This window comes from Manihot esculenta, chromosome 14 (genome assembly GCF_001659605.2).
Source record: "Manihot esculenta cultivar AM560-2 chromosome 14, M.esculenta_v8, whole genome shotgun sequence".
Lineage (NCBI taxonomy): Eukaryota > Viridiplantae > Streptophyta > Magnoliopsida > Malpighiales > Euphorbiaceae > Manihot > Manihot esculenta.
Genome location: NC_035174.2, coordinates 16,021,575 through 16,048,047, shown reverse-complemented (window position 1 = coordinate 16,048,047; position 26,473 = coordinate 16,021,575). Strand labels below are relative to the sequence as shown.

At 30.1% G+C, this 26,473-nt stretch overlaps 3 protein-coding genes across 5 annotated transcripts; 2 read left to right on the top strand and 1 right to left on the bottom strand.

The window, feature by feature from the left end:
* Nucleotides 1-1,515: 1,515 nt before the first annotated feature.
* Nucleotides 1,516-1,980, top strand: LOC110631011. Its single transcript, XM_021778702.2, has one exon. The coding sequence runs from the start codon at nt 1,560-1,562 to the stop codon at nt 1,785-1,787; it is 228 nt and encodes a 75-aa protein (XP_021634394.1). The 5' UTR covers nt 1,516-1,559; the 3' UTR covers nt 1,788-1,980.
* Nucleotides 1,981-4,475: 2,495 nt separating this feature from the next.
* On the top strand, nt 4,476-18,440 carry LOC110630785 (5'-deoxynucleotidase HDDC2). 3 transcript variants are annotated; one of them, XR_002490415.2, is made up of 9 exons: nt 4,476-4,730; nt 4,806-4,930; nt 5,047-5,084; nt 5,772-5,882; nt 6,093-6,172; nt 7,349-7,385; nt 8,582-8,623; nt 18,064-18,276; nt 18,354-18,440. XR_002490415.2 is itself a non-coding variant. In XM_021778366.2 (8 exons), exons 1-8 carry the CDS (start codon nt 4,506-4,508, stop codon nt 18,129-18,131), a joined length of 726 nt encoding a protein of 241 aa, XP_021634058.1. In that variant the 5' UTR covers nt 4,476-4,505; the 3' UTR covers nt 18,132-18,440. The 3 variants fall into 3 exon arrangements, 2 of the variants coding, with proteins under 2 accessions (XP_021634058.1, XP_043806471.1); XM_021778366.2 differs by having other exon boundaries at nt 18,064-18,440; XM_043950536.1 differs by lacking the exons at nt 18,064-18,276; nt 18,354-18,440 and adding an exon at nt 8,947-8,996.
* A 2,178-nt stretch (nt 18,441-20,618) lies between these two features.
* Nucleotides 20,619-24,153, bottom strand: LOC110630909 (cinnamoyl-CoA reductase-like SNL6). Its single transcript, XM_021778550.2, has 6 exons — nt 23,782-24,153; nt 23,528-23,685; nt 23,248-23,436; nt 21,323-21,476; nt 20,987-21,179; nt 20,619-20,822 (listed from the first exon to the last, which is right to left on the bottom strand). Exons 1-6 carry the CDS (start codon nt 23,900-23,902, stop codon nt 20,738-20,740), a joined length of 900 nt encoding a protein of 299 aa, XP_021634242.1. The 5' UTR covers nt 23,903-24,153; the 3' UTR covers nt 20,619-20,737.
* Between the last annotated feature and the right edge of the window lie 2,320 nt (nt 24,154-26,473).

Sequence of the window (26,473 nt, the reverse complement as noted above, 5' to 3'; positions counted from 1 at the left end):
TGCAAAAACCTGATCTCTCAATTGCCACATTCCTTGAACCTTCTCTACTCTTGATGACAGCCAAAAAGCTGATCAGTTATTGCAGCAGTTGGCCCATAATCAAACAATCTTTTAACTTATCTGCGTACATACTGCTGGAAGAGAATTGACTTGGCAGGCAGATATGGCTCTACTGAGAAGAAACAGCCTGAAAACTTATATCGAATCTTGTTGGTGGGTGGGATAAATGAAAGCCCACTTGCACTTAAAATTATATGCAACATGCTCTCACCGACCATTGTACTATGTGGTCCTTTTCAATTTATAGCCATTATTGAAAAGCTCCTCTCACAGCAAATTCTCTATTGTGTAGATCTCTGATGCCTTAATTTGTTAGAGTTTAATACATCGAGAGAAATGGAGAGTCGCCAAGTCCATTTAGTGCCATAGTAAGATATATGTATATTGATTTTAAAATTTTTTTAATATAATTTACACTTAGATAGAATTTTTATTGAAAGTCGTAATTAAAGGAAAAAGTGGTAATCTATTGTTGTTTTGTAATTATTAATAGTATTTGATTTTTAATTAGACTTTAAGAAAGATTGTGTGAAAAAATGTAATTAAAAATTTAAATTCAATTTTAAGATCCGAGTAATGATATTAAAACATGAGAGAATTTATAGTTCTTATGATACAGACAAACTTACTAATTGATCTGTCGATTTTAAAAAATATATTAAAATGTCCATAAAATTTTAAAAAATTTATTAATCAGTCATTTTTTTAGTTTTAGCAGTTAAATAGTAAAGATTTTTTTTAAATACTTCTAATATAAAAGGACCTATTAATAAATTTTTTAAAAATCTATGAAATTAACTAATAAATATTTTTAAAATTATAAAAATTAAATAGTAAAATATTTAATTATAAAATTAACGGACGGGAAGATTAAATAGTAGACTTTTTAAGACGGTAAAGACATTTTAATATATTTTTTAAAATTAAAAAACTAATTAGTGAATTTTTTCATATTATAAAAATTAAATAGTAATTTTTATTCAAAATATTTAAATGGTTAATGAGATATCTCAGAAAACATGATCCAGAAAACTTAATTTATTTTGATAATAAAATTTGAAAATTTTAAAATAGTAGTAGTTTTTTTTAAAAAATAAACCATCCTATGTTTAAAAATCTATTTAGACTCGCTAAAAAATACTGTAGGATTCGAACTCAAAACTATGAATCAAAATAGAAGAGACTCAGTTCATATAATTGGAGATTATTTTAAGTTATTTTTTCAGGAATTATTTTTAATAACTAATTATATACTTTATTAGAGTAATACATTTGGCCACGTGGGTAACCAAAAGACAAGGGAAACAAATAAATAATTATTTATAAAATCAAAACAAGACAAAGGACTCAATAGACAACCTTTGCTCCATACCTTCCCCATATTGCCTTTTTCAATCTTGTCCCAAGTGTGGGAAGCTCATCTATATAAACTTCCATTGTCTCTATGAGCCTTATACTAACAACACACTCCAATTTCTCTCTACATTTCAATTCTATCCATGAATAGAAGAAACCTGAGGAGGAGCAAGAGCCTTATGGCAGCAAGGAAGAAGGTGAAGCTGGCTTCATTTTCAATGAGAAGAAATCTTTATACTTTAAGAAGGATGATTCCAGGCTGTGTGGAAGTTGATGAAGAAACTTTGTTTCAGAAGTCCGTTGAGCATATTGTAATGCTAAAAATGCAACTGGGAATTCTTAAGAGTCTCTTGAAGATTTATGAGAGCTAAGAATTTGTATATGTATTTGGTTCATTACTCCCTTTGCATGCATGGCATCAACTGTATAAATATAACATGATGTCTTATGTTATTTCCACAAAGTAATTTCATGTGTATCATATTTTAATTTGATTAATAGCTTGTCAATTATGTATTAAATTGAATATATTTTTCAAGAGTTTTGGTGCTAGGTGCCATATTAGCTCCGACTGATTCAGTGTTAAATTATTTTCAAAGCAGTTTGGAGTCATGAAAATATCGAATTTGAGTCTTCCACTATGAGAAAAGAGAAAATTATGTTTTATTGTGTAGTCCATCAATTATATTTTTAATTTAGCATAATTTTTATTATGAAAATTAAATTAAATATGAAAAATTAATAATAAATTATAATATAATTTTTAAAATTTTATATTAATAAAATATATAATTTTTTAATTTAAATTTTATACTGAAAATAAATTTATTTTATATTTATCATATATAATATTAAATAATTTATATAATACTTCTATTTTTTTTATATATTATTTATTTTTTCCTCGTTTGTTTGATATATAATTTTTTTAAAATTTTAATCAATTTAAATATCTTAATAACTTTCTAAATGAGTGCATTAACAAGTCTAGTCCGGTGATAATTGTATTTAATAAATTTGATAAATTTTAAGTTTTACTTTTCTAATTTTTAATTCTGTTAAAAAAAATCATTTTATAAAAATGGGTTTGGTATTTAAAAATTATTTATTTGCAAAAAATAATTTATATTTAAAAATTATTTTTTGTTGAAAATATTTTTTTAATAAAATAATTTATTTTATATTATTTAATTTTAATTTTAAAAATAATTTATATTAACAAATTTATTTATGTAAATTTTAACAAAATTTTTAAAACCTTAAAGAGTTTTTTTTCTCTCAAAAAACCTTTAATGTCTTTAAAAACTTTTTTTTTTTGAACTAATAAAAAATTATAAAAATCATAAAATCATAAAAAAACATCACTTTATAAAATCATATTTTTAAAAAATATTATTCTACTCAACCACCTCCCAAACAGGTGTACAACATGACTAAAATCGTGTTGTCCACCGCCTACAGCATCCATCCTTTGGCAATTGTATCCCATTGCATTCTCAAAGCTCATTTTGAAAGTCTCTTGCATGGAATATTAGACCAATAGTCTTGTAAATTTATTTTTTTCCCTCACAGGTCATTTTAATTATTTTAATTTGATTTCGATTCTCGTTGACCTTTGTTTTTTTTTCTAAAATAGGGGTTGGGGGAGTCGAACCTTAGACCTTTCAAGATTAGAGGATACACTTTCCATCAGGCTAAGTCTTCGAACCTTTGTTTAGCTTTAGAATCTTCCTTTTCTTTAAATATTTTTTATTTTATTTTTCTTATTACCAACAATCCATAGTAACGATTTTGCATAATATATGCAAAATCACACATATGCATGATTTAGGGATTATCAATAAATAAATTATTCCATCCGATAATTTTTATTTATTTTTAAAAATTTTTTAAAAAAATAAAATTAAATAAAATTATAATAATTTTCAGATAATAAAAAATAATAAAAATTATAGAAAAAACGAATATTATATAATAAGTCATTAAGATTCATATTCCCTCATTTTCAAAAACATATGAAATAAATTCTATTTTCAAAAATAAATTAACTAAACCCTTGTTTCCAATTTATATCTTTTATTTATCTTATATTTCATCTATTGTAACTAATACCTTTTGACAATTTTTTCAATTTGTATCCCTTAATTATTTTTACACGTCTCAATAACATAATGGCAAAGTTTTAGTGTATAATTATGAAATGCGAAAATTAATATTTAATTTTTATGAAAAACTCATTAATTAATTTTTTAATTTTAAAAAATATATTAAAATATTTATGATATTTTAAAAATTGATTAATTGTATTAACAAATTTAACTTGATGGAAAGTGCATCTGAATAAATTTTCAATTCAAATCTAAAAAATCAATCGAACTGAATTAATTCAGAAATTCAGTACTTTTTTATTTATTTCGATTCGATTCAATTTTTAATTTTAAAAATTTCAGTTATTTTGGTTCAGTTCAATTTTGATAAAAAAATCAAAAAAACTGAACCGAATCGATTAGTGATAATAATATATTATTTTTTATAATATAAAAAGATTAAATTATAATCAAAATTAAAATATTTTAATTAAATTTTAAAATATTAAAAATAAAGAATCTATAAAAAAAATCTATAAAAAAATTCAATCAATCAAATCGAACTAAATCAGATAATATTAGAATATCAGTTTTCAGTTTATTTGATTTAATTTGATTTTAAATCGAATCAACCAAATCCTTGTATCTAATTAAAACTAATGAAGGAACTAATTAATAATTTTTTTTATTAATTAGGTTCACATGTTTAATTATTAATTACGAAGATGAATTTAAATTAAAAGAATTAAATATTAAAATTATAAAAATTAAAAAATTATTAAAATTAAAGATATTAAATTATATTTTAATTGAAAAATTTTAATAAAAAAATTATTTTATTAACAGAGATTAAATTGTTTATATTAAAATAATAAAATTAAATTATAGATTTATTAAATGTATTATATTATAAATTATATTTTTAGTTTTAGTTTTTGTACACGGTACTAAAATAATAAATAATAATAATAAAAATGATAATGAAAAAGGAGCTCGTTAAAAATGGGAAGTGGAGGGTTCGCTAGTCTTCTTCTTCGCACCTCTTTTGCTTTCACTTGCTCTCAACGCAGATTCAAATCCTTCTCTCCTTCTCCGAGTACCTCAGGAGCTCATCAACATCATCGCATGGCCGCTGAAGCTTCTCCTTCTGCGAATGACGGCGCCGCGTCTTCTTTTCCTAGTGATTCCTCTGCTATTGATTTTCTTTCTTTGTGTCACAACCTCAAGGTATGAAATACTGAATATAATCTTTGTTTTTGCTGGTTTTGAGAATTGATTGGTTTCTTGGATTGATTGAATTAGAAAACGAAGAGAGCTGGATGGGTGAAGAGAAATGTAAATAATCCTGAATCGATATCTGATCACATGTACAGAATGGGTTTGATGGCTCTTATTGCTCCTGATATTCCTGGCATTGATCGAGACAAGTTAGTTTTTTTTTCTTCTCTTTTTCTCATTCTAATGAGCTGCATTTAAAAAAAAAAATTGATGGGAGCGTTTTTTTTTTTTTTATTTTTTTTTATTTTATTTGTATACATTTCAGGTGCATAAAAATGGCAATTGTACATGATATTGCAGAAGGTATTTTTATTCAAGTGCGTTTGTTTTAATTGTTTTTTAATTGTACAATATCATTTTATTTTGTAACATTTTAAAATGGGCAATGATTCTTCTCCAAAATAATAAGGCAGTATTGTCAACTACACAATTTTGTACGAGAGGTGATCTAAATAGAAAAGCATTTGTGATCCTAAACTATTTCCTAGTGAAAAAAAGAAAAACGAGTGTTTGTACTTGTTAATCTCTGAGAAGAATGGATAATGAGGGCTCTTATCTAGTATATCTAGATTGGTAATCTCTGACGTTACTTTGGCTTTGTTTTCCCCGCTTTGAAGAACAGAGTTGGAGGAATTATGTTTTTCCTGAATTTTGTCTAAACAGCGATATCAATGTATTGCTTCCTTTTACTAAAACAACAGAATGGATTTTGTTTTACTATATTTGGATTTAATCTTTTGTTTAGTAAGCAACCTAGTCACAATTCAAGCAAATTTGTTTGTTTGATTATTTACAATGTCCTACTTCAGATGTCTTCAACACCTGCTAAAAGGTTTTTAATTTTTTTTATTTTTAAATTGGATTTTGAGGATTTTAAAAGCCACTTCTACGTGCTTTTGTTATTGTTTTGTTGTTTATCTTAAAATCAAGGGTTTTTCTTTAATCTTTATTTCTTTTTGGTGCTTTCTTATGAGAATATTGCTTGAACAGCCATTGTTGGAGACATAACCCCTTGTGATGGGATATCTAAGGCAGAGAAAAGTCGACAAGAGCAGGAAGCTTTAGATCAAATGTGCAAATTACTAGGAGGAGGGTTGAGAGGTACTTTATTTTCTAGGATTTCATTTGGTAAATTTGCTTCTTCTTCTTCTTTTCTTTTATTTTTTTTCAAAAAAAAAATAAAAATTAAAAAGTATATTTCTTTTTTGCTATTGTATAAATATAATAATAAAAAAAAGTTAAAAAAGAAAAGTAAGTTTACCAGGTGAATTATAATATTTTATGCTGAATGGATTGATTTGTAAATCTTAGCCAAGGAAATACATCAGTTGTGGATGGAGTATGAGGAGAATTCATCACTAGAAGCCAAAATTGTGAAGGATTTTGACAAGGTATTCATTTAGCAATGGTATATTAATTGCATAATGATACACATCTTATTGTTATAATCAATTTCAAATTTGATATTTTTTTGTTATTAAGGAATCCTTAATATTCCTTATAGGTGTCTCCTTGTTTGACTTGTTGCCTGTTAGTTAATGTATATTATGAGGTTGTGCAATGGTGTGCACAATAATAATATAAAATAGTGTTATTTAGATTTGAAATATAGACAATGCAATAATTTCACCCTAGTTGTCGAGTTATTTCATCCTCATTGTTAATGTATTAAAGGTGTTGCCTGATATTGACTTGGTATGAGACACATATGTATATAGAACTTTGGCAATCCCTCCATACCCTCCTTTTGAGGTGGAGTTAGGTTCAGCCATTTCATCGGCGTGGCATGGGAACTAATCCTTGTCTCAATATTGGACTATCTGCATATATCTAATCCTGCAAACCTAATGCTCCAGTCTCCAGTTGTCTAGTCCTATGCATGATAGGGGTGTGTTGTCCCACTCCCACATCAACTGAGTATAAGACGTAAGACTTGGCAATCCCCTCACAAGGGGCCTTTTATTGTGGAGTTAGGCCCTAAGCAATTTTAATGGATTAAGTTTCTTTGTAAAATTGAAGTTTTGGAATGTGGACAATGTTTGCTTGACTTTCTAGTGATTAGTGAATTTGATGGGTTGTTTCAAGGGGAAAGAATTGCTTAAAATGAGAATATGTGCTATCTGGGAATAAATGCAAGTTTCCTGATGTGAAAAATTGGGGTAATTAATTATTTTTCAAGACCCCCATCCCCAATTAAATAATTTGTTCCACTATTGAAAGGCCTAACAATAGGTCATTTAGTAAGTGTTTTTCTTATAATTTAATTTGGCTTTTGACTTCTTATTCTCCAATTGTCTTATTGTTACCAGTTTATTGAGCTTATATCTATAACTTTTAAAAGACTTTTTGTGTATAACATACTTGTTTCTATGATATATCTTTCATTTTTATGTAATGTCATTTATTATTTATGAATTCATGTAATATATTTAATTATGTTTGTCTCTTCAAAGTATCAATTCTATATTTGCCCCTTATTAAAAATTTATGGGGCATATGTATGAGTTTTTCTTATTCAAAATGAAACATACACTGGTTAATCTTACTGTTGTTATTTTTCTATGTAGGTTGAGATGATACTTCAAGCCTTAGAGTATGAAAATGGTGAGGCTTTGTTTTGATCTTATCTTCCCCCTTCATTGTGTGTGTCTCTGTGAAGAATACATTGAGTAGAACCAAATTATTTTTGAACCTTAATTTTAGTCTCTTCTGGAATTGAGCATCTCCCCCTTTTGATTTTACTAACTAGTATCATTAATTTCAATATTATTTCCTATAATTCCTTAGAAAGTGGTGCATAGCTTTATCATGGTGGAATACGCCAATAGACATGCACCGCTAACATCATATGAAATATGATGGGTAGGTGGAATAGGATATGTATGTTGCAAAGTACTAATCCGCCTCTCATTGTAAAACCAAGTAAATGTCATGCATTTGTTTAATGATTATGTTGTTTAGCTTCTCGAATCCGAACTAATAGCAAAGTTGTTCATGAAGATATTGTTATGTCAATGCTGATTGAGAACCCATAAATATTCATTCCCCGTGTTTACTCCCTTCCACTATTCTGGTAATCTATTCCCATGCTTCTTTACTTGCGTTGCAGCAGTAGCTTCTTCCTTGCTAATGTCACTACTTCTTTCTTCCTTTATTTCTCTCTCCTATATGTAACAAGATGCTTGTGCTGATTTTATAGCTGCCTGGACCATCAGTTGAATTTTGGCATGAAGAGCTACTTTACTTTTTTCAACTTCTTACTCTTTTTTTTTTTTCCAATCATTATCTTTTTGTGTATTTTGTCAACCAAGTACAAAAGTTTGCTTCCTGATGCACTGACATGTCATAACTACCATTTTTTGGATTTATTTATGAGTTCATGGCCTTGTTTAAATTTTGAATTTATTTTTATTATCTTTTATTTATTTTTTTTTGCTAAAATATCAGTTAAGGCTTCTCTTCAGAGGTCACAGCTATCTAATGCTTCATATTTTTGGGAACATTAGTATTATAAAGTAAAAAATCTTACCTTTTTAAGGCAAAAAGTGAATCCAACCATTTTATTTGGTGCATGCATCTCATTCACTATATAAATAGCATTTGAATTCCAATTTGGAGATCTCAAGTTTGAAACCTGTGGATTTAACCCCTATTGTGTAGGTAACTAAAAGCAAGGAAAATGTAATGATAATTTTAAATAGAGTATTCTTATTATATCATTCTTCTTTTAACCTGTTAGAAATTTCAGTGGACTGAATAAATATGGAGTGGTGACTGAAGTTGTTTCTGGCTTTGTGCAGAGCAAGAGAGGGACTTGGATGAGTTTTTCCAGTCAACTGAAGGTATTGTATTTCTGAAATGCATCCATTAATACTTGACCAAAATATACACTTGTGATTATGGTTCTTCATTATACTTTAATCCTTCACTTTTAAATGGACCAACTGTTTAATCTTTGAGTTTTAATATGTATACAGTTTAGACTTATGGTCCCTAACATGGATATTATGTATATAAAAACTTTAAGATTAAAATGTTGTTTTCTATTAAAACTTGACGACTACAGTGTATCATATTTTATTAGTAGGATTATATGTTATGTATTTGGAAGATACAGGATCATCTCGTTCAATCTAAGAGAGTAATATTTAGTGTCAAATTTCAGGGGAATCTTGTAAGGTACCTTTTGGAATGCTGTGATATCCAACGTGCTTTGTGAATGGTGGAGATTTGGTTATTTCATGAGTGAGATATTAACTTGCCTTAGTTTCTCTTTTATGGGCCATGGTAAAGTTTTTTTTTTTTTTTAAAAAAAACAGAGAAGATCATATGTTTGTGCTGTCTCATATTTAAGTATACAAGCCAATTAAACCGACTTGATAACTTGTTGCCCACTGTATATATATTAACTGGGGTGTTTTTAATAGGCTGACAATATAACTGTGAATTGTGACCTTAAAATATTGATAAAGTTTAGGCCTAGGAAATAATATAAGGTGGAGTGCTATTTTCTAAGTAGAAGACTTGAGTGATTTACACAGGGATAAGTGGTTGAGATACATAGTATTAGATGCAGAATGAAATTACCAGAAATTTGAAGGGGACTGAAATATTGGTGTCATGGTCCTATAGTATGCCTTCAACATCCCAAGAAGACGAATGGAAGAGTGCAGTAGGATAGTTTCTCATTTAAATCTTTTCATTTCATAGTTGGAGAGTGGAAGATGTCGTAGAAACTATTTTTTTCCAGAGAATTTGGAATTTAATTTATGCATGGATGTAGAGGATTGCTTTCGTTGCTGAAACAAGTTCATGGCGCAATATGCTGACCAGTGGATCAAGGATGGGAAACTTGCGATATTGTTACCAATGGTTGAAACTTGCATAGGATGTGTGTGTCAGTAGATCAGATCTAAAATCATTGAATCCAGGAAATAGAATTGGGATGAGAAGAAAAAGAGAAATGAGAGAGAGAGAGAGAGAGTGAGAGAGAGAAGAGGGAGATTTTATTGATTATTCTTGAATGACTAAACCGGTGTGTGTCTTCTCTTTTATACTACATAACTGCCAAACAATTGTCTAACAACTTTCCCTCCAATTCTTAATTCTGTTATCTCTCCCATTACTGTTCTTCCCTCCAATTTACAGCTGACTCCTCTTATTCGTCTTCCGTTTCCTATAGTACGTGACAATATCTCTCCCAAGAGTTTCTTCTTGTCTCCAAGAAGACTGAAATTCAGGAAACTGAGAGAGAATAAAGGACTGGTCTTCCCAAGTTGTATCTACATCAGCCATATTAGCCCATTTGATTAGTCCTTGAAGTATCCGTTGCCCATCTCTGTTGATAACCCTTGTCTTGAGAACCTTCTCGGGAGCAATAATAATTTCTTCAGCCTTGTAGATAGGCAACTATGATTGCACAACATTATCGTCCCCTTCTTTCTTTTTAAGTAAAAAAACATGAAACCCAAGGTGAATTTGAGCTTTCTGAGGGAGTTTAAGCCTATATGCAATCTCTCCAACCTTAGCTTCTGCCTGATAAGGGCCATAAAACTTTGGCAGCAAGCTTGAGTTGCTTTCTAAGACCAAGAGAGGACGATGAGGTTGCAATTTCAAATACACCATATCCCCTCCTTCCAATTTTCTCTCCGTCCTCTTCCAGTCAGCGTATTGCTTCATTCTATTCTAGTTTGCATGTAAGTTCTCTCTCAGTAACTGAGACACATGTTGCCTCTGTTTGAGAAATTCAGAAACTGCATATACTAGACAATCTTGTTCAGGTGCAAACGTCAGGGAAGGAGGTGAGTGTCCTTATAATGCCTCGAAAGCGGACATTTTAATTGCACTGTGATGGCTGGCATTGTACCACCATTCTGCCAATGACAACCATTTTACCCAGAACTGAGGTTGAAAACAAAAACACCTCAGATACCCTTCCAGACTCTGTTCAACCTCTCTGATTGTCCATCCGATTAAGGGTGATATGTCGTACTGTAAGCCAACTTTGTGCCCATCAACTTGAAAAGCCCTTTCCAAAAGGGACTTGTGAAAATTTGGTTTCTATCTGAAATTATAGATTTAGGAATTTCATGCAACTTCACCACAAATTCGAAAAACAATTTAGCAACAGATATAGCTGAAAAAGGATGTTGTAAAGCCAAGAAATGGCCATATTTAGTGAATCTACAAATAACAAGCATAGCATCCTTCCCTTTGGACTTAGGTAACTACTCCACAAAATCCCTGGTAACATATTGCCAAGCCTTAGCAGGGCTTGGTAAAGGCTGTAATAAGCCAGGGGATGCCACATGCTCACTCTTGCATCTTACACACACTTCACAACTTCTTACTAACTGTATAACTTGTTGAAGCATAGCAGGCCAATAAAAGTGCCTGCTTATGCTTACATAAGTGGCATTGATACCCGAATGTCCCCCTAAGGGAGAGTGGTGATAGAGTTCAAGAAGCTGATGTCTTAAATTACCCTTGATACCAACATACAACTTGCCTTTGTGATATAATAATAGACTTGTCTATGGATAAGTGAGCCAACAACTCGTTTGCATGATCATCTCCTTCATAGCTTGCCACCAATTGGATCATCCAAGTGGGCTGGACCACAGATTGCAGTGCCATCAGTTGCTCACTTTGAACTGTAAGTCTCTTGGAGAGTGCATCTGCAACCTTATTCTCTGCCCCCTTCCTATAGAGAATTTTGTACTGTAATTCCAATAACTTGGACACTCTTTCAACTGCAGTTGAGTGTGTAACCTCTACTCTAGTAAGTGCTTGATACTTTCATGGTCGGTTTTAATTAAAAAAAAAGACCTTGCTCCAAGTAATATCTCCATTTTGTGACCGCAAATGTAATTGCCAAGAGTTCCCTCTCATAAATAGATAAGGCTTGAGTTCTTGGTCCAAATGCCTTGGAGATGAAAGCTATGGGATGCCCGTTCTGCTGCAAAACTACCCCCATACCTGCTCCACTTGCATCTGTTTCAATCATGAAAGGTTTGGCTGAAATTGGGAAGTGCTAATACAGGGGTAGAAACCATGGCTCTTTTCAATCCCTCAAATGCTTGTTGGGCTGGTTGTGACCATTGAAAGGCTTCTTTCTTAAGTAGGTTAGTGAACGGCTAGCTTATTGCACCATAGTGATGCACAAACTTTCTGTAGTATCTAGTAAGCCCTAGGAAACTTCTCAACTCCTTGACTGTTTTAGGGCTCGGCCAATCCAAAATGGCATATACCTTTTCTGGGTCTGCAGCCACACCTTTTCTAGAAATCACATGTCCTAAATAATTCACTTCCTGCTTGCCAAAAGAACATTTGCTAATAATTCACTTCCTGCTTGCCAAAAGAACATTTGCTAAGCTTTGTATACAGTTGCTGTTGCTGTAATATTTCAAATACAGTTTCTAAATGCCTTAGATGCTCCTCCCATGAACAACTGTATATTAGTATGTCATCGAAGAAAACTAACACAAATTTCCTCAAGTAGGGTTGGAACATATGGCTTATTATGGAACGTGGTTGGTGCATTTGTTAGCCCAAAAGGCATAACAGTAAATTCATAGTGGTCATGATGGGTTCTAAAAGCTATCTTACGTGTGTCCAGAGGAGCCATCCTAATTTGATGGTGACCAGCCCTTAAATCAATCTTGGAGAAGATTGTCGCCCCATGTAATTCATCCAATAAGTCATCTATGATGAGAATTGAGAACTTATCCTTTGCAGTGATATCATTAAGCCTCCAGTAATCTATGCAAAAGCGCCAAGTGCGTCTTTCTTCTGCATTTCTTGTTCTTGCCTTTTTATCTCAGTCTTCTGAAAAGTGAGGGTATCAATATGGTCTCACATTGACAGGATGTGCAACTAGAATTAGTGGGATAGAATGATTATGACTTCGAAATGGAGGTAGGTGTAGAAAGATAATATTTGTTGTTGTTTCACAATAAAGATTACAACCTATTTTATACATGAGAGACATTATCTAAACAGGAAGGAAAATCAAGCCTATGATTATACAATCCCTAAGATTAAGTAACTAACCCATCTATCAATATTTATTTCCTATATTAACATATTTACTTCCTATAACCTATAACACTCCCCCTCAAGTTGGAGCATAAATGTTAATCATGCCCAACTTTAGTGAAGATATCTCCTAATTGTTCTCCAGTTCGGATATGTCCGGTTGATATTATCTTTTGTTGGACCTTTTCACGAACAAAATGACAATCAATCTCGATGTATTTAGTCCTCTCGTGAAATACTGAATTAGAGGCAATGTGGATAGCTGCTTGATTATCACACCACAACTTAGCAGGCACCGAATTTGTGAACTCAGCTTCTTCTAATAGTTGACGTACCCACAAGACTTCACAAACAGCTTGTGCCATGGCTCGATATTCAGATTCAGCACTATAACGGAAGACCACATTTTGCTTTTTACTTTTCCATGAGACCAAGTTACCTCTCACAAAGACACAATACCCAGTAGTTGACCTCCTATCAACCTTCGAGCCTACCCAATCAGCATCAGAAAAGCATTCAATATTTGAGTGCCCATGGTTACCATAGAATAGCCCTCGCCCTGGGGTCCCTTTAAGGTAACAAAGAATCTGTCCCAAAGCATCCCACTGGGCAACAGTAAGAGAGGACATAAACTGACTTACCACACTCACTGAATATGCAATATCAAGACGAGTCACTGTCAAATAATTCAGCTTGCCAACTAATCTTCTATACCTTTCAGGATCTGCAAATGGCTCACTGTCTTCTATGGTAAGTTGAAGGTTAGGGGTCATTGGGGCACTACAAGGCTTAGCACCCAATTTTCCTGTTTTTGCTAACAAATCAAGAACATATTTTCTTTGAGACAAGAAGATGTCTTTCTTACACCGCATAACTTCGATTCCCAATAAATATTTCAATGAACCCAAATCCTTTGTATGAAACTGTGTTTTAAGAAATTCTTTTAGGGATGTGATTCCCGCGATGTCACTTCTTGTGATAACGATATCATCAACAAATACTACAAGTAGAATTACTCCACTATTAAAATTTCTATAAAACACTAAGTGATCACACTTATTCATCTTCATTTCAAACTGTTGGACCACCTCACTAAACCTGCCAAACCATGCCCGAGGACTCTGTTTCAAGCCATAAAGGGATTTTCGAAGTCTACAAACCTTGCCTGACTCCCCCTGAGCAACAAAACCAGGTGGTTGCTCAATATACACCTCCTCCTGAAGATCACCACGAAGAAAAGCATTTTTAATATCCAATTGATGCAAAGGCCAATCATGTGTAGTTGCCAAGGAAATAAACAATCGAACAGATGCGAGCTTGGCAACTGGGGAAAATGTATCAGAATAGTCAACTCCATAAGTTTGTGCATAACCTTTGGCCACTAAACGGGCCTTGAGGCGAGCAACAGATCCATTAGGATTTACTTTCATGGCAAACACCCATTTGCACCCAATAGCCTGCTTTCCTGGGGCAAGGACATCAACTCCTAAGTACCATTAGTGTCAAGGGCCATTTCCTCTTCCATTACAGCACGCCAACCAGGATGGGACAAAGCCTCAATAACAGTTTTGGGAACTGAAATAGAATCTAAAGCAGTGGCAAAACAATGAGAAGAAGAGGATAATTGATCATAAGAGACACAAGCTGAAATAGGATAAGTGCAAGTACATTTACCTTTGCGAAGAGCAATGGGCAAATCCAAATCAGACAGTGAAAGATTAGTGGGAGCAGGATCTGTCAACGAAGAAGCGGAGTCAGAGTCCTCCAAGCATCTGGAATACACATGAAAGATGGGAGGGCGACCTGGCACATTCAGTGAGTGTGGTAAGTCAGTTTATGTCTTCTCCTACTGTTGCCCAGTGGGATGCTCTGGGACAGATTCTTTGTTATCTTAAAGGGGCCCCAGGGCGAGGCCTATTCTATGGTAACCATGGGTACTCAAATATTGAATGTTTTTCTGATGCTGATTGGGCAGGCTCGAAAGTTGATAGGAGGCCAACTACTGGGTATTGTGTTTTTGTGGGAGGTAACTTGGTCTCATGGAAAAGTAAGAAGCAAAATGTGGTCTCCCGTTCTAGTGCCGAATCTGAATATCGAGCCATGGCACAAGCCGTTTGTGAAATCTTGTGGGTACGTCAACTGTTGGAAGAAGTTGGGTTCACAAATTCGGTGCCTGCTAAGTTGTGGTGTGATAATCAAGCAGCTATCCACATTGCCTCCAATCCAGTATTTCACGAGAGGACTAAACACATCGAGATTGATTGTCATTTTATTCGTGAAAAGGTCCAACAAAAGATAATATCAACAGGACATATTCGAACCGGAAAACAATTAGGAGATATTTTCACTAAAACTCTGAATGGGACTCGAGTTGATTGTATATGTAACAAGTTGGGCATGATTAACATTTATGATCCAACTTGAGGGGGAGTGTTATAAGTTATAGAAAGTAAATATGTTAATATAGGAAGTAAATATTGATAGATGGGTCAGTTGCTTAATCTTAGGGATTGTATAATCATAGGCTTGATTTTCCTTCCTGTTTAGATACTGTCTCTCATGTATAAATAGATTGTAATCTCTATTGTGAGACAATAACAAAATATTATATTTCTACATCCCACAGCTTCCTTTGTTACTTCGAGACAATAAGACTCCTGAGAGAAATTGATGTAGAATAGTGGTGTTTGAAAATTCTCCCTCTTTTGTTCATTAATTGCTGATAGATCCCACATTGTCGTAGCTTAGCCTGAGGTTCTAGACTCCTAACCCCTTGCAGCACCACTTCCCCCTTCTGGTGGAAGCTAATTGTTGAGTTAATGAAGTCAAATAGGATTGGATTGAATGATCTTATCCAATCTACTTCTAAAATTATATCAAAGGCAGTAGGCACTCATCTCCAACAACCTGAAGTCAAAGCTGAAGTAATATTGTTGAATTCTCTAGCTAAAGGTGGGAGTCATACTGTTGCTCCGTATCTTCCTTCCATCAGCCACTGACACTGCCATAGCAGGCATTTCTACCACAGGTATCTTCAATTCTCCAGCCACCTTGGTCCTTAGGAAACTATGGGTACTTTCACTATCTATGAGAATTAATAATTCTCTGTTTTTGTACTTGCCAATCACCCTTGTAGTTTCAGCTCCCTCACTTCCTTCCAGGACATGCACCGAAAAGGTTACTTCTTCCAACATCTCCGACATTTCTCCTTCCATGACATCATGCCATTCTTCATCCCCTTCCTGGTTTTGTACTCGGATTATAGCTCCTGCTTCGTGACATGTCTATAGGGACATCACAGTTTTCTGCTGCTTACATTGATGCCCAGGAAAGTATTTGTCTCCACATTTGAAACAAGGTCTGGGTTGGCTTATGGTATTGGAATTGGTAGTGGTGTTGGTGATGCTGGAGTTGGGCTTACTTGCAGGAAATGCCACTGATGATTGGCTGTTTTGGGAGGGTTGCTGCAATGGTTTGGAAGCAGTAACAGAGGCTTTAGTGTCTATATTGGGTGGCTTGGTAAAGTATGGAAAACTTGGTGGTGGTTGGAGATTTTTGTAAGGGCCAAAATTATAGGTATTGGTGGCACTGCTGAGGGTTGTTTGGTATGGTTTAAAGTAAGAGGTAGGCTTTTTGCCACAATTCAGAATTTGTTTTTGGAATTTCGCAACCTTAAAAGCTTGAGCTAAGGTAGAGGGCTGCATCATTCTCACCATGGGCCTTACATCATCTCTCAACCCTCCAATAAAGCTAGAGAGAAAGTAGGATTCTCCTGGATTGGGCATCAACCTCTCCAATCTAATCCTTATATCTTCAAATTTATCTTGACACTCTTCCATAGTGCCTTCTTGCCTCATCCTCATTATTTCTTCAGCTACATCCTCTAACACTTCCTCTCCAAATCTACTGCATAGATCTCGCTCAAATTCCTCCCAAGAATGATCACCTTCCTCCTTAATCCAATGGTATCTATCAACAAGAAACAGACGCCCTACACCAACTATATGCCATCTTGCTATCGCAAACACCTCAAAATACTTGATGCACTTTCTATCCAGGCCCTAGGGTCCCTTCCATCAAAAGTAACTAGCTTAACCTTGGATAGGTTTTTAGGCATACCTTCAATGTCATTAGATCCGGCATTGTTATCCCTGGGCAGAAGTTGCTGTTGTTGTGACCCAATCCCTTTTGGAGTCTCGAGTGTCCCTTTCCCTCCGAGGAAAGCAGCAGCAGATGAATTTCCAGTTTCCTCATTGCCTCCATTGGAATCCTTTGTTCTTCTCCATCCCTTGCATCGTGAATAGAGTTTTCATTTCCCCTAGTATGTGGTTCATGGATTCTTCAATTTTGAGGGTCAATTCCTCCTTGTTTCTCCTTACTTCTTCTTGATTCCTCCTAGTTTCTTCTTGCAGAAACCTAACTGCTCCTCCAATTCCTGAATTCTCGTCGAATCCGAGTTTTGTTGCATCGCGCTAGCTCTAGTCGTCCTTGCGTTATCAGCCAATCACCGATTCACCAAGGTCCGATGGAAGCCTGCTCTGATACCAATGGTCTGTAGATCAGATCTAAAATCATTGAATCCAGGAAATAGAATTGAGATGAGAAGAGAAAGAGAAATGAGATGAGAGAATAGAGAGAGAGAGAAGAGGGAGATTTTATTGATTATTCTTAATGACTAAACTAGTGTGTGTCTTCTCTTTTATACTACATTACTACCAAACAACTGTCTAGCAACTTTCCCTCCAATTCTTAATTCTGTTATTTCCCTCCTATTACTGTTCTTCCCTCCAATTTACAGCTGACGACTCTTATTCTTCTCCCTTATCTATAGAACGTGACAGTGTGCCACTTTTTAAGTTGGATTCTCTTTACTATTTTTTCATTTAAAACTTTTTGCATGGACTGCTAATATTGGCTATTTTATTAGAAAACTGCTGCATCATAAAAGGAAGAGAAAGCGTACTTGAGTTATTGAGATATATGCTGAAACAGGATCAACTACTTTCTCTGATTGGGACAGTAGGCTCATAGTAAATAGAGGAAAATACTACACTTTGATCAAGATTTTTCCTGTCCTTCATCTACATTCGAAGCTTTTCTGAAACCTATCAGAAAGCAACTGAATATTTCGAATATGTTTTTGTATTGTCAAAGCATTAATATGAGAGTTGAAACATTTTTCGTTTAAATTTCTGAGGTAGGAGGAATAACTTAACCTTACTAACTATTGCTCAAATTTTTGCAGGGAAGTTTCAAACTGAAGTAGGAAAAGCTTGGGCCTTAGAAATAGCATCAAGGAGAAGAGGGCACTAGATATCAACCCTTTTGGGATAATTTCCTGGACAGTACAAATCTCTAACTGGTTTCTTTCAATATCATTCAGATTGTTATTTTCTTTTCCAATTTCCAATTATGACCCCTTTTTTAAAATTAACTAATCATCAACCTAGAAGCATTGGTAGTAGTTCGCCCAGCTAGCCAGCTGCTAATCTTACTTGTTTATAAAATTAACTAATCATCAACCTAGAAGCATTGGTAGTAGTTCGCCCAGCTAGCCAGCTGCTAATCTTACTTGTTTATTATTTTAATTATTTTTTATCATAATTTTTACCTGCCTAACCATATTTCTGGACACGTTTTAGGACAGCTATGGGTGAAGGAGACTACCCAGCTTCCATTTCATTTCTGCATAACATGAATTCAGTTTCAGTGACATTCAGGTTTCTGAACGTTGATTGTGTTTTAAGTACCAAGTAATGAAAATTGCAAAAATTGTTTTTAACAAATGAAAAAATAAATCTAAAACTTTTTTTTTTTTTTTTTTAATTTTTGGGTGGGGAACCATTCTCCTAGATCACTTCACACTTAAATTTTGCTCGTGGAAAATACATTAGAAAGGATTCTAGTCGGAGTTTATTTTACTTTATCTTTTGTTTAGATTATATTATATTTTAAATTTTTTTAATTATAATTTTTAAATTAATTTTTTTATAGGATAAAAAATTATGCACACACAAAAAATAATTATATTTAAAAATTGTGTTTTAAGTTATTATATATAAATTAATACTTTTATACATTTCATTAATATAATAAATTAATATATATTTTCATTAATTATTTTATATATTTGAAGTACAGTAGTTGGACATAATTTTTTATTAAATATTTAAGATATATTAATTAGAATAAATTAGCGGTTAAAATTAACTTGTTAAACCAAATAGGTATTCATTATATAGGAGAAAAATAATAATGGTATTAAAAATATTTAGTTTAATTATTAAATGCAATTGATAAATATTTAAATAGTTGAAGTAATTTGATCAATTAGCATGTTAAACTTATAGAAGATAGTTGACGTATTTATCAAGATTTTATTATTTTCTTTACTTTTAGATCTCATTGCTTTTTTAGAATTTATTGATTAGAAATTTTGTAGTTTTTAATATCATTCAGTAATTTTATATTTTAGAAAATAATAAATAACGATAACAATACAATTTATTATGCTAATTATAATTAATGCTATTCGTAATTTTCTGTATGGGTCTGGATCTAGAAAATAACAACACTAACTGATTGTGTTCTTAAAATTTTTCTTACAAAATTATGTATACATTTATTTTATTTTTTTAAAATTGAAATTTTATAAATTTAAAGAAAATGAATTTTCTATTTTAAATAAGAGAATTAATAATAAAAATTGAAGGAATTGAATTCTTGAGAAATTTTTTTATTTCAAGCAAAGAGATTAGGATCTCAATTTATTTTTTGAAATCTATGAATAGATACGTCAGTAGATTCGGTATTTTCAAGTATTTTCAAGTATTTTATTTATAAGACGGATTTAAATAATTATAATTGAGTTTAACAATTATAATTAAGTTTATATTTATATGTTTAGTCTGGTAGTAAGTGCATTTGAGTAAATTTGAGAGTTTTCAAGTTTTCAAGTTATACTGATATTCAATTTTTAAAATGAAATAATTATAATCGAGGTTAAAACAGATTAGATTGTATTACTTAGTAATACATAAATTTGAATTTTATTTATAAGATATTCATTAATCAAATTCGTTATATAAATAATTAATTTAATATAAAAATATATAATTTACAATAATATTTATAAAATTTTTTATATATTTTTATTTAACTATTAAAATTAATTTTTTTAATAAATATTAAAATTTTTAAATAAAAATTATTAATAAAAAATATTTGTAATATATGAAACGAAATAGATTTGAATTTTATTCTAATAATAATTGAATTTAAAATGTATTTAAATAATTTAAATTAATTTTTAATTAAATTTAAAATAGATTTAAATATTACTAATATGAATAGTTTAATTTTCATGGAATAACCTACCGAAAGTACAAAGCCAAGTTTGAAGCCATGAGTCCCAAACCCGCAAAAAGCAAAACATTATGTAATTAATTTTGGTGTTGGATATTCGAAGCCTCGCAAAAGATAGAGTAAGCCCCCTAAAGGTTGAGACTATGAATGTTTGGGGTATTAGGATTCTAGATATCCATTTATATTCGGGAAATCTGTGTAGGAAGTTTAATATTATTAGCCTCTTAGTCTTTGAATTTTTAGGATTAAGTTTCCAGGCCAATTATGGCATGAACATACATCGTTGAATTGCACCATTTTTCCAATTAACCCCAAACATTGACATTCCATGGATGCATCATGTTATATATAATAATAAAATATTATTTTTTTATAATAATTTTATAGTCATGATATAATAATTTTACAGATACTGCTAAAATACTGGGGTCTAAATAAATAAAGATAAAACCAATCTTTATTAATGGTAAAATATATTTGCATGAAGTAGGAGATTACATCTGCAAATAACATATTAGCCACACAACACATACAAAAATTGCATGAAATGATTATTAATAGGCAGTACCCTCAACCAACTTGTTCAATTTCTTGTTCCTTAGTCTCTCCGCCTGCACTTCGTTTCCTTGGTATTCGTACCTGCAAATAGTTAAAATATAAAAATTAGATTATTTATATTTAAAAAAAATTTATTTTGATCTGATTTAATAATTAAATTTTATTATATGTTAAGTTTTAAAAATAAAGAGGAATATATGTTAATTTTGTCATATTTGAAGGATGTAAAAGTAATTATGTATTACCTTGTTGGTAAAGAGATTAAAGGGGTCAAGCTGTTGGCAAGTTTGAGAGCCTCTTGCTCAGTATTAACAATTTGGTTGAAGCAGAAGTATCGGCCACATGTGGATCTGTCCTCAAAAGCCCTAATATGAACATCAACAAGGAACTCCACATCTACGATTGCCATCACTCCATTTTCATACATCTGAGCTGCTCCTGTTTTCATTTGGTTTTTCCCATACAAAAATCATTTCGTAATTCTCAAACTAAAAAGTATCAAATTTTTATTTCAATTCAAAATTTTTTAATTTAAAAAATTAATAAGATGGAGAGTTGTGAAATGTGAATCGGAGATTTACCTTTGAGGTAAGAGATAGTTGATCTAGGGTTTTGTTGAGCAACAGAAGGGCCCAAAACTAGCCCAGCATTAATAGAAACCATGTCAAGCATTCGATCCATTGCTAAAGCCCAAGCTGCCTGCTCTGATTGTGTCTTCGCAAGTGCATACCACAACTGTTTAATAATATCAAAATTATTATTTTCTTTTATTTTAAAAAATATATTTAAATGCCTTTGCAATTTTAATAAGTCTATTAAATATTTTTCTGTTAATTTTAAAAATTTTAAAAATATAAAATATTTTAGTGGAAGTGGTTTCAGAAAAAAAAAAAAAAGTTGCTGTATTGATATATCTTATATTGGTTAATAATATATTTTAACAAAAATTTATAAAAATATATTTATGAGATTTTGAAGATTAATCTTTTAATTTGAATAAATTTTTGTATTTTATGTAAAGATTAATTTCAAGCACGAAATATTTGACATTTATGAGTTTTGAAAAGTATTGATGGGACATAATTTTCAGATTATAAATTAAATAATTTTCCATTTCAAAAAAAAAAATGATTTTACTGTTAATTTAAAATTGAAAATAAATCTAAATTGGCCCTAAATACACCCACTAAATTTAAAGCTAAATGCATTTAAACATAATCTCAAAATTTATATATTATTTTTAATTAAAATAAAAATAAAGTATAAAGAATTGCATCTAAGAAATTTATTAAAACATTAATATTTTAATTATATTACTATCTATTTAGTTTTAAATATAAAATTATGAGTTCATTTGGTTTTAAAAAATATATTTATTTTGAATAAAATATAAGGTAATTTATATATGAAATTTAGCAAAATCTACACTTTACTTTTTTTTTTAATAATAAATCATTTAATCCTCATTCTATTAAATTTACTATTAATAAAAAAAATTACTGAATTTAATTTGAATTAAAATTTTAAATTATTACAAATATTAAAATATAAAAACTTAATTATTATAAATTATTAAAATTAATAAAAATAAATTACTACTATATTTTAAAATTTAAACAATGATATTTTTGCAGCGATTATAAAGTTATTATTTTAATACATTAACAATAATTTAAAATTATTTAAAAAATTTATTTTTTTATTTTATATAATAATATATTTTAATAAAAAATGTTATTTTATATTTAATAAAATTATAATTTTTACTGCACTTTTAATGTATTATAAAAAAATTATTAAATTATTATTTTAAATTTAATAATAAAAAGACAGATATAATAATTTTCAAAGCATTATTATTAATGTATAGTTACAATTAAAATATATAAGATAATAATTTATATTCACCCTTTTAGATCTGTTTTATAATGGTAAATTATTATAAAAAAGTAAAATTTAATTTAAATTGAAATTTAATAAAATATTATTTTATTAGTAAAATAAAATCATAAAAATAAAATCATAAAAATAAAATTATTTTTATTAAAATAATAAAAATTAAATTTAAAAAATAATATTATAAATTATCTTAAAATTAATATATTGATGCACCTTAAGTGAGAGGCAGGTGGATGCCTAGAAGATAAGAAGTTGAAAAACATGTGAAAAAGCTTGAGAGGAACTCCAAGATTAATATAATTATTAAAAAAAAGAGTTCCATTTAATCACGTAATTTCCTAATTTTCTTTTCATTGGTCTATCTTTTTCTTTTTTCAGAAAACAAAAGATATTACCACTTGGAATTGTCCTTTGACTCTCTCAAAGGTCATATTCACAAAACACCACTACAAGTGATTAACATCTTTAATTTATTTTTTAATGAAAATAAATTTAAATTAATTTAGATAAAAAAAAAAACTAAATAAAAGCAAAATTAAACATATTCGATAAATACAAAGATGAAATTAAATGTATAGTCAAAATAAATTAGTTGAAGAAATCAAACCTTTAATTTCCTGCAAAATTCTTGATTACTCCAACACTTTTCATCAACATCTTCCTGTGAGCAAACATCTTCCTTCCAAATTGCAGCAGTTAAAGAAGAAGTAAACACAATTTTCTCCAAGCTATCAGTCTGAGCACAAGCTTCCACTGCATTGATTGCTCCTCTAACTTCCAAATCAACAATTTCATCCTTCAAAAATCACACAAAGCTTCATCAGAAATCAAATCACAGATACAAAAAATTATCAAAAATCATGTTAAACAATCAAGAATCAGCTCACATCATATCCATCTGGGCTGTCCAAACAGCAAAACAAAGCTGAGCAACCCTTTAAAGCAATAAGAATGCTATGGTAATCCAAAATATCTACATCAAATACTATCAATTTCTCTTCTTCTTTCTCCATATCTCTTATTTTCTTGCCTATTTCTGTCTCTTCTGCAAGAAACCCAGATCATAAAAGCTGATTAATAATCAGATTAATCATCCAACCCAACCAAAAATGGAGAAAAAAATAATAATAATTAAGCTTGCCATTTTTCTGGGTTGCTGCATGAACTGTGTAGCCTCTGCTCAAGAGTCCCTTGAGAATCCAGAAACCCACATAGGTTGAAGCATCAAGAACACAAACTGCAGGCAGCACTTCATCATCCATTGTTAATCTTTCTAGCTGTTTTGGCCTTTGTTTTTTTTTTTTTTTTTTTTTTTTGAGCTTTCTCTTTTGTTGTTGCTATTGCCTACTGATTCTCTTGTAGTTGATTGTTTTATACGAGTTTCTCTTTATAGAAGTATAGGGGAGAGAATTTGTTGGTGAGATGAATGGATGAGAAATAATGGAAGAAGAGTTGGTGAACTATTTTGCCACACGTTCCCATCTACTCACCATCTTTTGCTTGTAAGGCCTTTAAGGTTCTTCCCATATATATAAAAAATCTTATGTACTTCTGGCGGACTCACAATATAAATACATAAGATTTTATATAAATCCTACTCGAATTTATATAAATTTTGTATAGTAAAATTTTCTCTATAACATATATTTATTTTAAAAAAATAAAAATAAATAGAAACGTAGCTAAATCATTATTAAAATCGTAGATAATTTTCACGAAATTGAATTATTTAGTTCCTCGATAGTATTCTTAGATTATTTTATTTATTTTACCCGTTATTTTTTTAAAATTAAATTATTATTTAATTTTTAAATATTATAATTATTTATAATTTCTTTATACTTAGTTACCATTTCATACCTCACATTCATATTCATTTTTTCATTTTCTTTTATCTCTTTTCTTCTTTATATATCTCTCTGTTATGTCCGTGAAAAGATAAATTATTTTTTTTAAATTATTAATAAAATTATAAATAATTTACAAACTTGTGGAGAATAAACTGTAAATATTGCAATATCTAGTAATGATGAAACAGATGGAATAACCTAAATGGATAATAGAGGAAAAATTAAGGGACTAAATATTGTAATATTAAAAATACATGAGCTAAGATATTTTTAAAAACTTATTAATCATTTGATTTTGAGATATATATTAAAATTTCTATAAAATTTTAAAAATTTATTAATTAGTCTTTTTATTAATTTTAATAGTTAAATATTAAAGAAAAATTTAAAATATTTTTAATGCAGAGCGATTTATTAATAAATTTTTAAAAAATTTTAAAATATAATTTTTTTTAAAAAAGTTAAAGAACCAACTATTAACGGATTTACATCACATATGGTATAAATTAAAATTAACAAATAAATTAATTAATCAATAATAATATAATTTTTATGAAAACCAAATTTATCCATTTTACCAAATTAAATGATAATTTCTTATTTAGATATAAGTTCGAACCTTAATATAAATAGATCAATTAAACTATACTATGATAATTAAAATATTTATAGATTCCACATGTAATACATACATCTTACAATTATTTATAATATTAATTTTATATTTGTTGATAAAATGAAATGAGATTAATTTAATTAATAAGCTTTAATTATATGATATTAAATTATTTTTGAAATTATAAATTTAAAAATATTAATTTATATTAAGTAATTCAAAAAATTAAAATAATATTTAATTATTGATTCCAAAGAATAATAAATTGATGTGATTAGAATTTAAATTTGAAATCTTATCCTCTGATTAAAATAAATCGTTTGCAATAAATAATTCAAATTAACTTTTAGCATAATTATACATAACTTTTACATTTTAACAGGAATTTATTATTGGATGATATAGAAATGAATTTTTCATTTTAAATATGAAAATTAATAAGAAAAAAATTCACATATCTAATCAATCACAATAAACACATGTTTACATTTCTGTAATTACTTGAATTAGTCTATTCGACACTCATTAAAATTATAATTTATTAAACATCTGAATACATAAATAATAATAATTGAATATAAATCAATTATATTATTAATATTATTAATTTTTATTCGATTGTTATGATTTTTATAAATTTAAATATTAAATAAATTATAATTATAATTTAATATTTAATAGATTAATTTCAATAAACACAGTTTCTTCCACCTGCAAGCTCTCAACGGTGCTTGGTGTGCTCCGGAGTTAAGAGAAATATTAAGATTGATGTTGATGTCAGCAATATTATTGAGAGTTTTGTGGGATTTGGTGTCGTTTTTCATTATTTACGAGAAAATGTGATCACATCTGCAGTCTGAAAAGAATGAGGATAGTCAATGGCGGACTCAAGAGCTTCTCTTTGGTAGGGCACCGGCTGCGCCGCTGCGGCACGTTCATCCCCCTTCAAAACATTTTCCGGTCACCGATACGGCACGTGCCCCCTTGCCGTACCTTCCCTCTGCCCCAGAGAATAGTAATTACCAGTGATATGTTAGGCTAAAATCTTATTATTCAGGTTCAAATTGACTCAGGACCTTAGATTTTAAAAATTGAAAGTTAAATCAATTATTTACAGGTTATTAACTTTCTCCAATCTCAGTGTTTTCTTTAAATAAAATTTGATTTCTTGTTTTGGGATTGTTTTACTTTATAAAATTGTTTTTATGTTTTGTGCGTCCATATGATAATATCGTTGTTCATCATTTAATAAAAATAAATTCAAACTGCAGTGAATTATATATATGAATAGAATATTTATCTGTTATTTATTCTATTTATGTTGATTATGTCATAAATAAGCGAAAATATATATTCAATTAAATTTA

Bases quoted from the DNA above. Each gene is read 5' to 3' on its own strand.
- LOC110631011 (XM_021778702.2), top strand. From the start codon at position 1,560: ATGAATAGAAGAAACCTGAGGAGGAGCAAGAGCCTTATGGCAGCAAGG.
- LOC110630785 (XM_021778366.2), top strand. From the start codon at position 4,506: ATGGGAAGTGGAGGGTTCGCTAGTCTTCTTCTTCGCACCTCTTTTGCT. The intron at 7,386-8,581 runs GTGAGGCTTTGT...GGCTTTGTGCAG, and splicing joins AGCCTTAGAGTATGAAAATG to AGCAAGAGAGGGACTTGGAT. The intron at 8,624-18,063 runs GTATTGTATTTC...AAATTTTTGCAG, and splicing joins GTTTTTCCAGTCAACTGAAG to GGAAGTTTCAAACTGAAGTA.
- LOC110630909 (XM_021778550.2), bottom strand. From the start codon at position 23,902: ATGGATGATGAAGTGCTGCCTGCAGTTTGTGTTCTTGATGCTTCAACC. The intron at 21,477-23,247 runs GTTTGATTTCTT...ATTATTAAACAG, and splicing joins AATTTTGCAGGAAATTAAAG to TTGTGGTATGCACTTGCGAA. The intron at 21,180-21,322 runs GTAAATCTCCGA...AAATGAAAACAG, and splicing joins AACTATCTCTTACCTCAAAG to GAGCAGCTCAGATGTATGAA.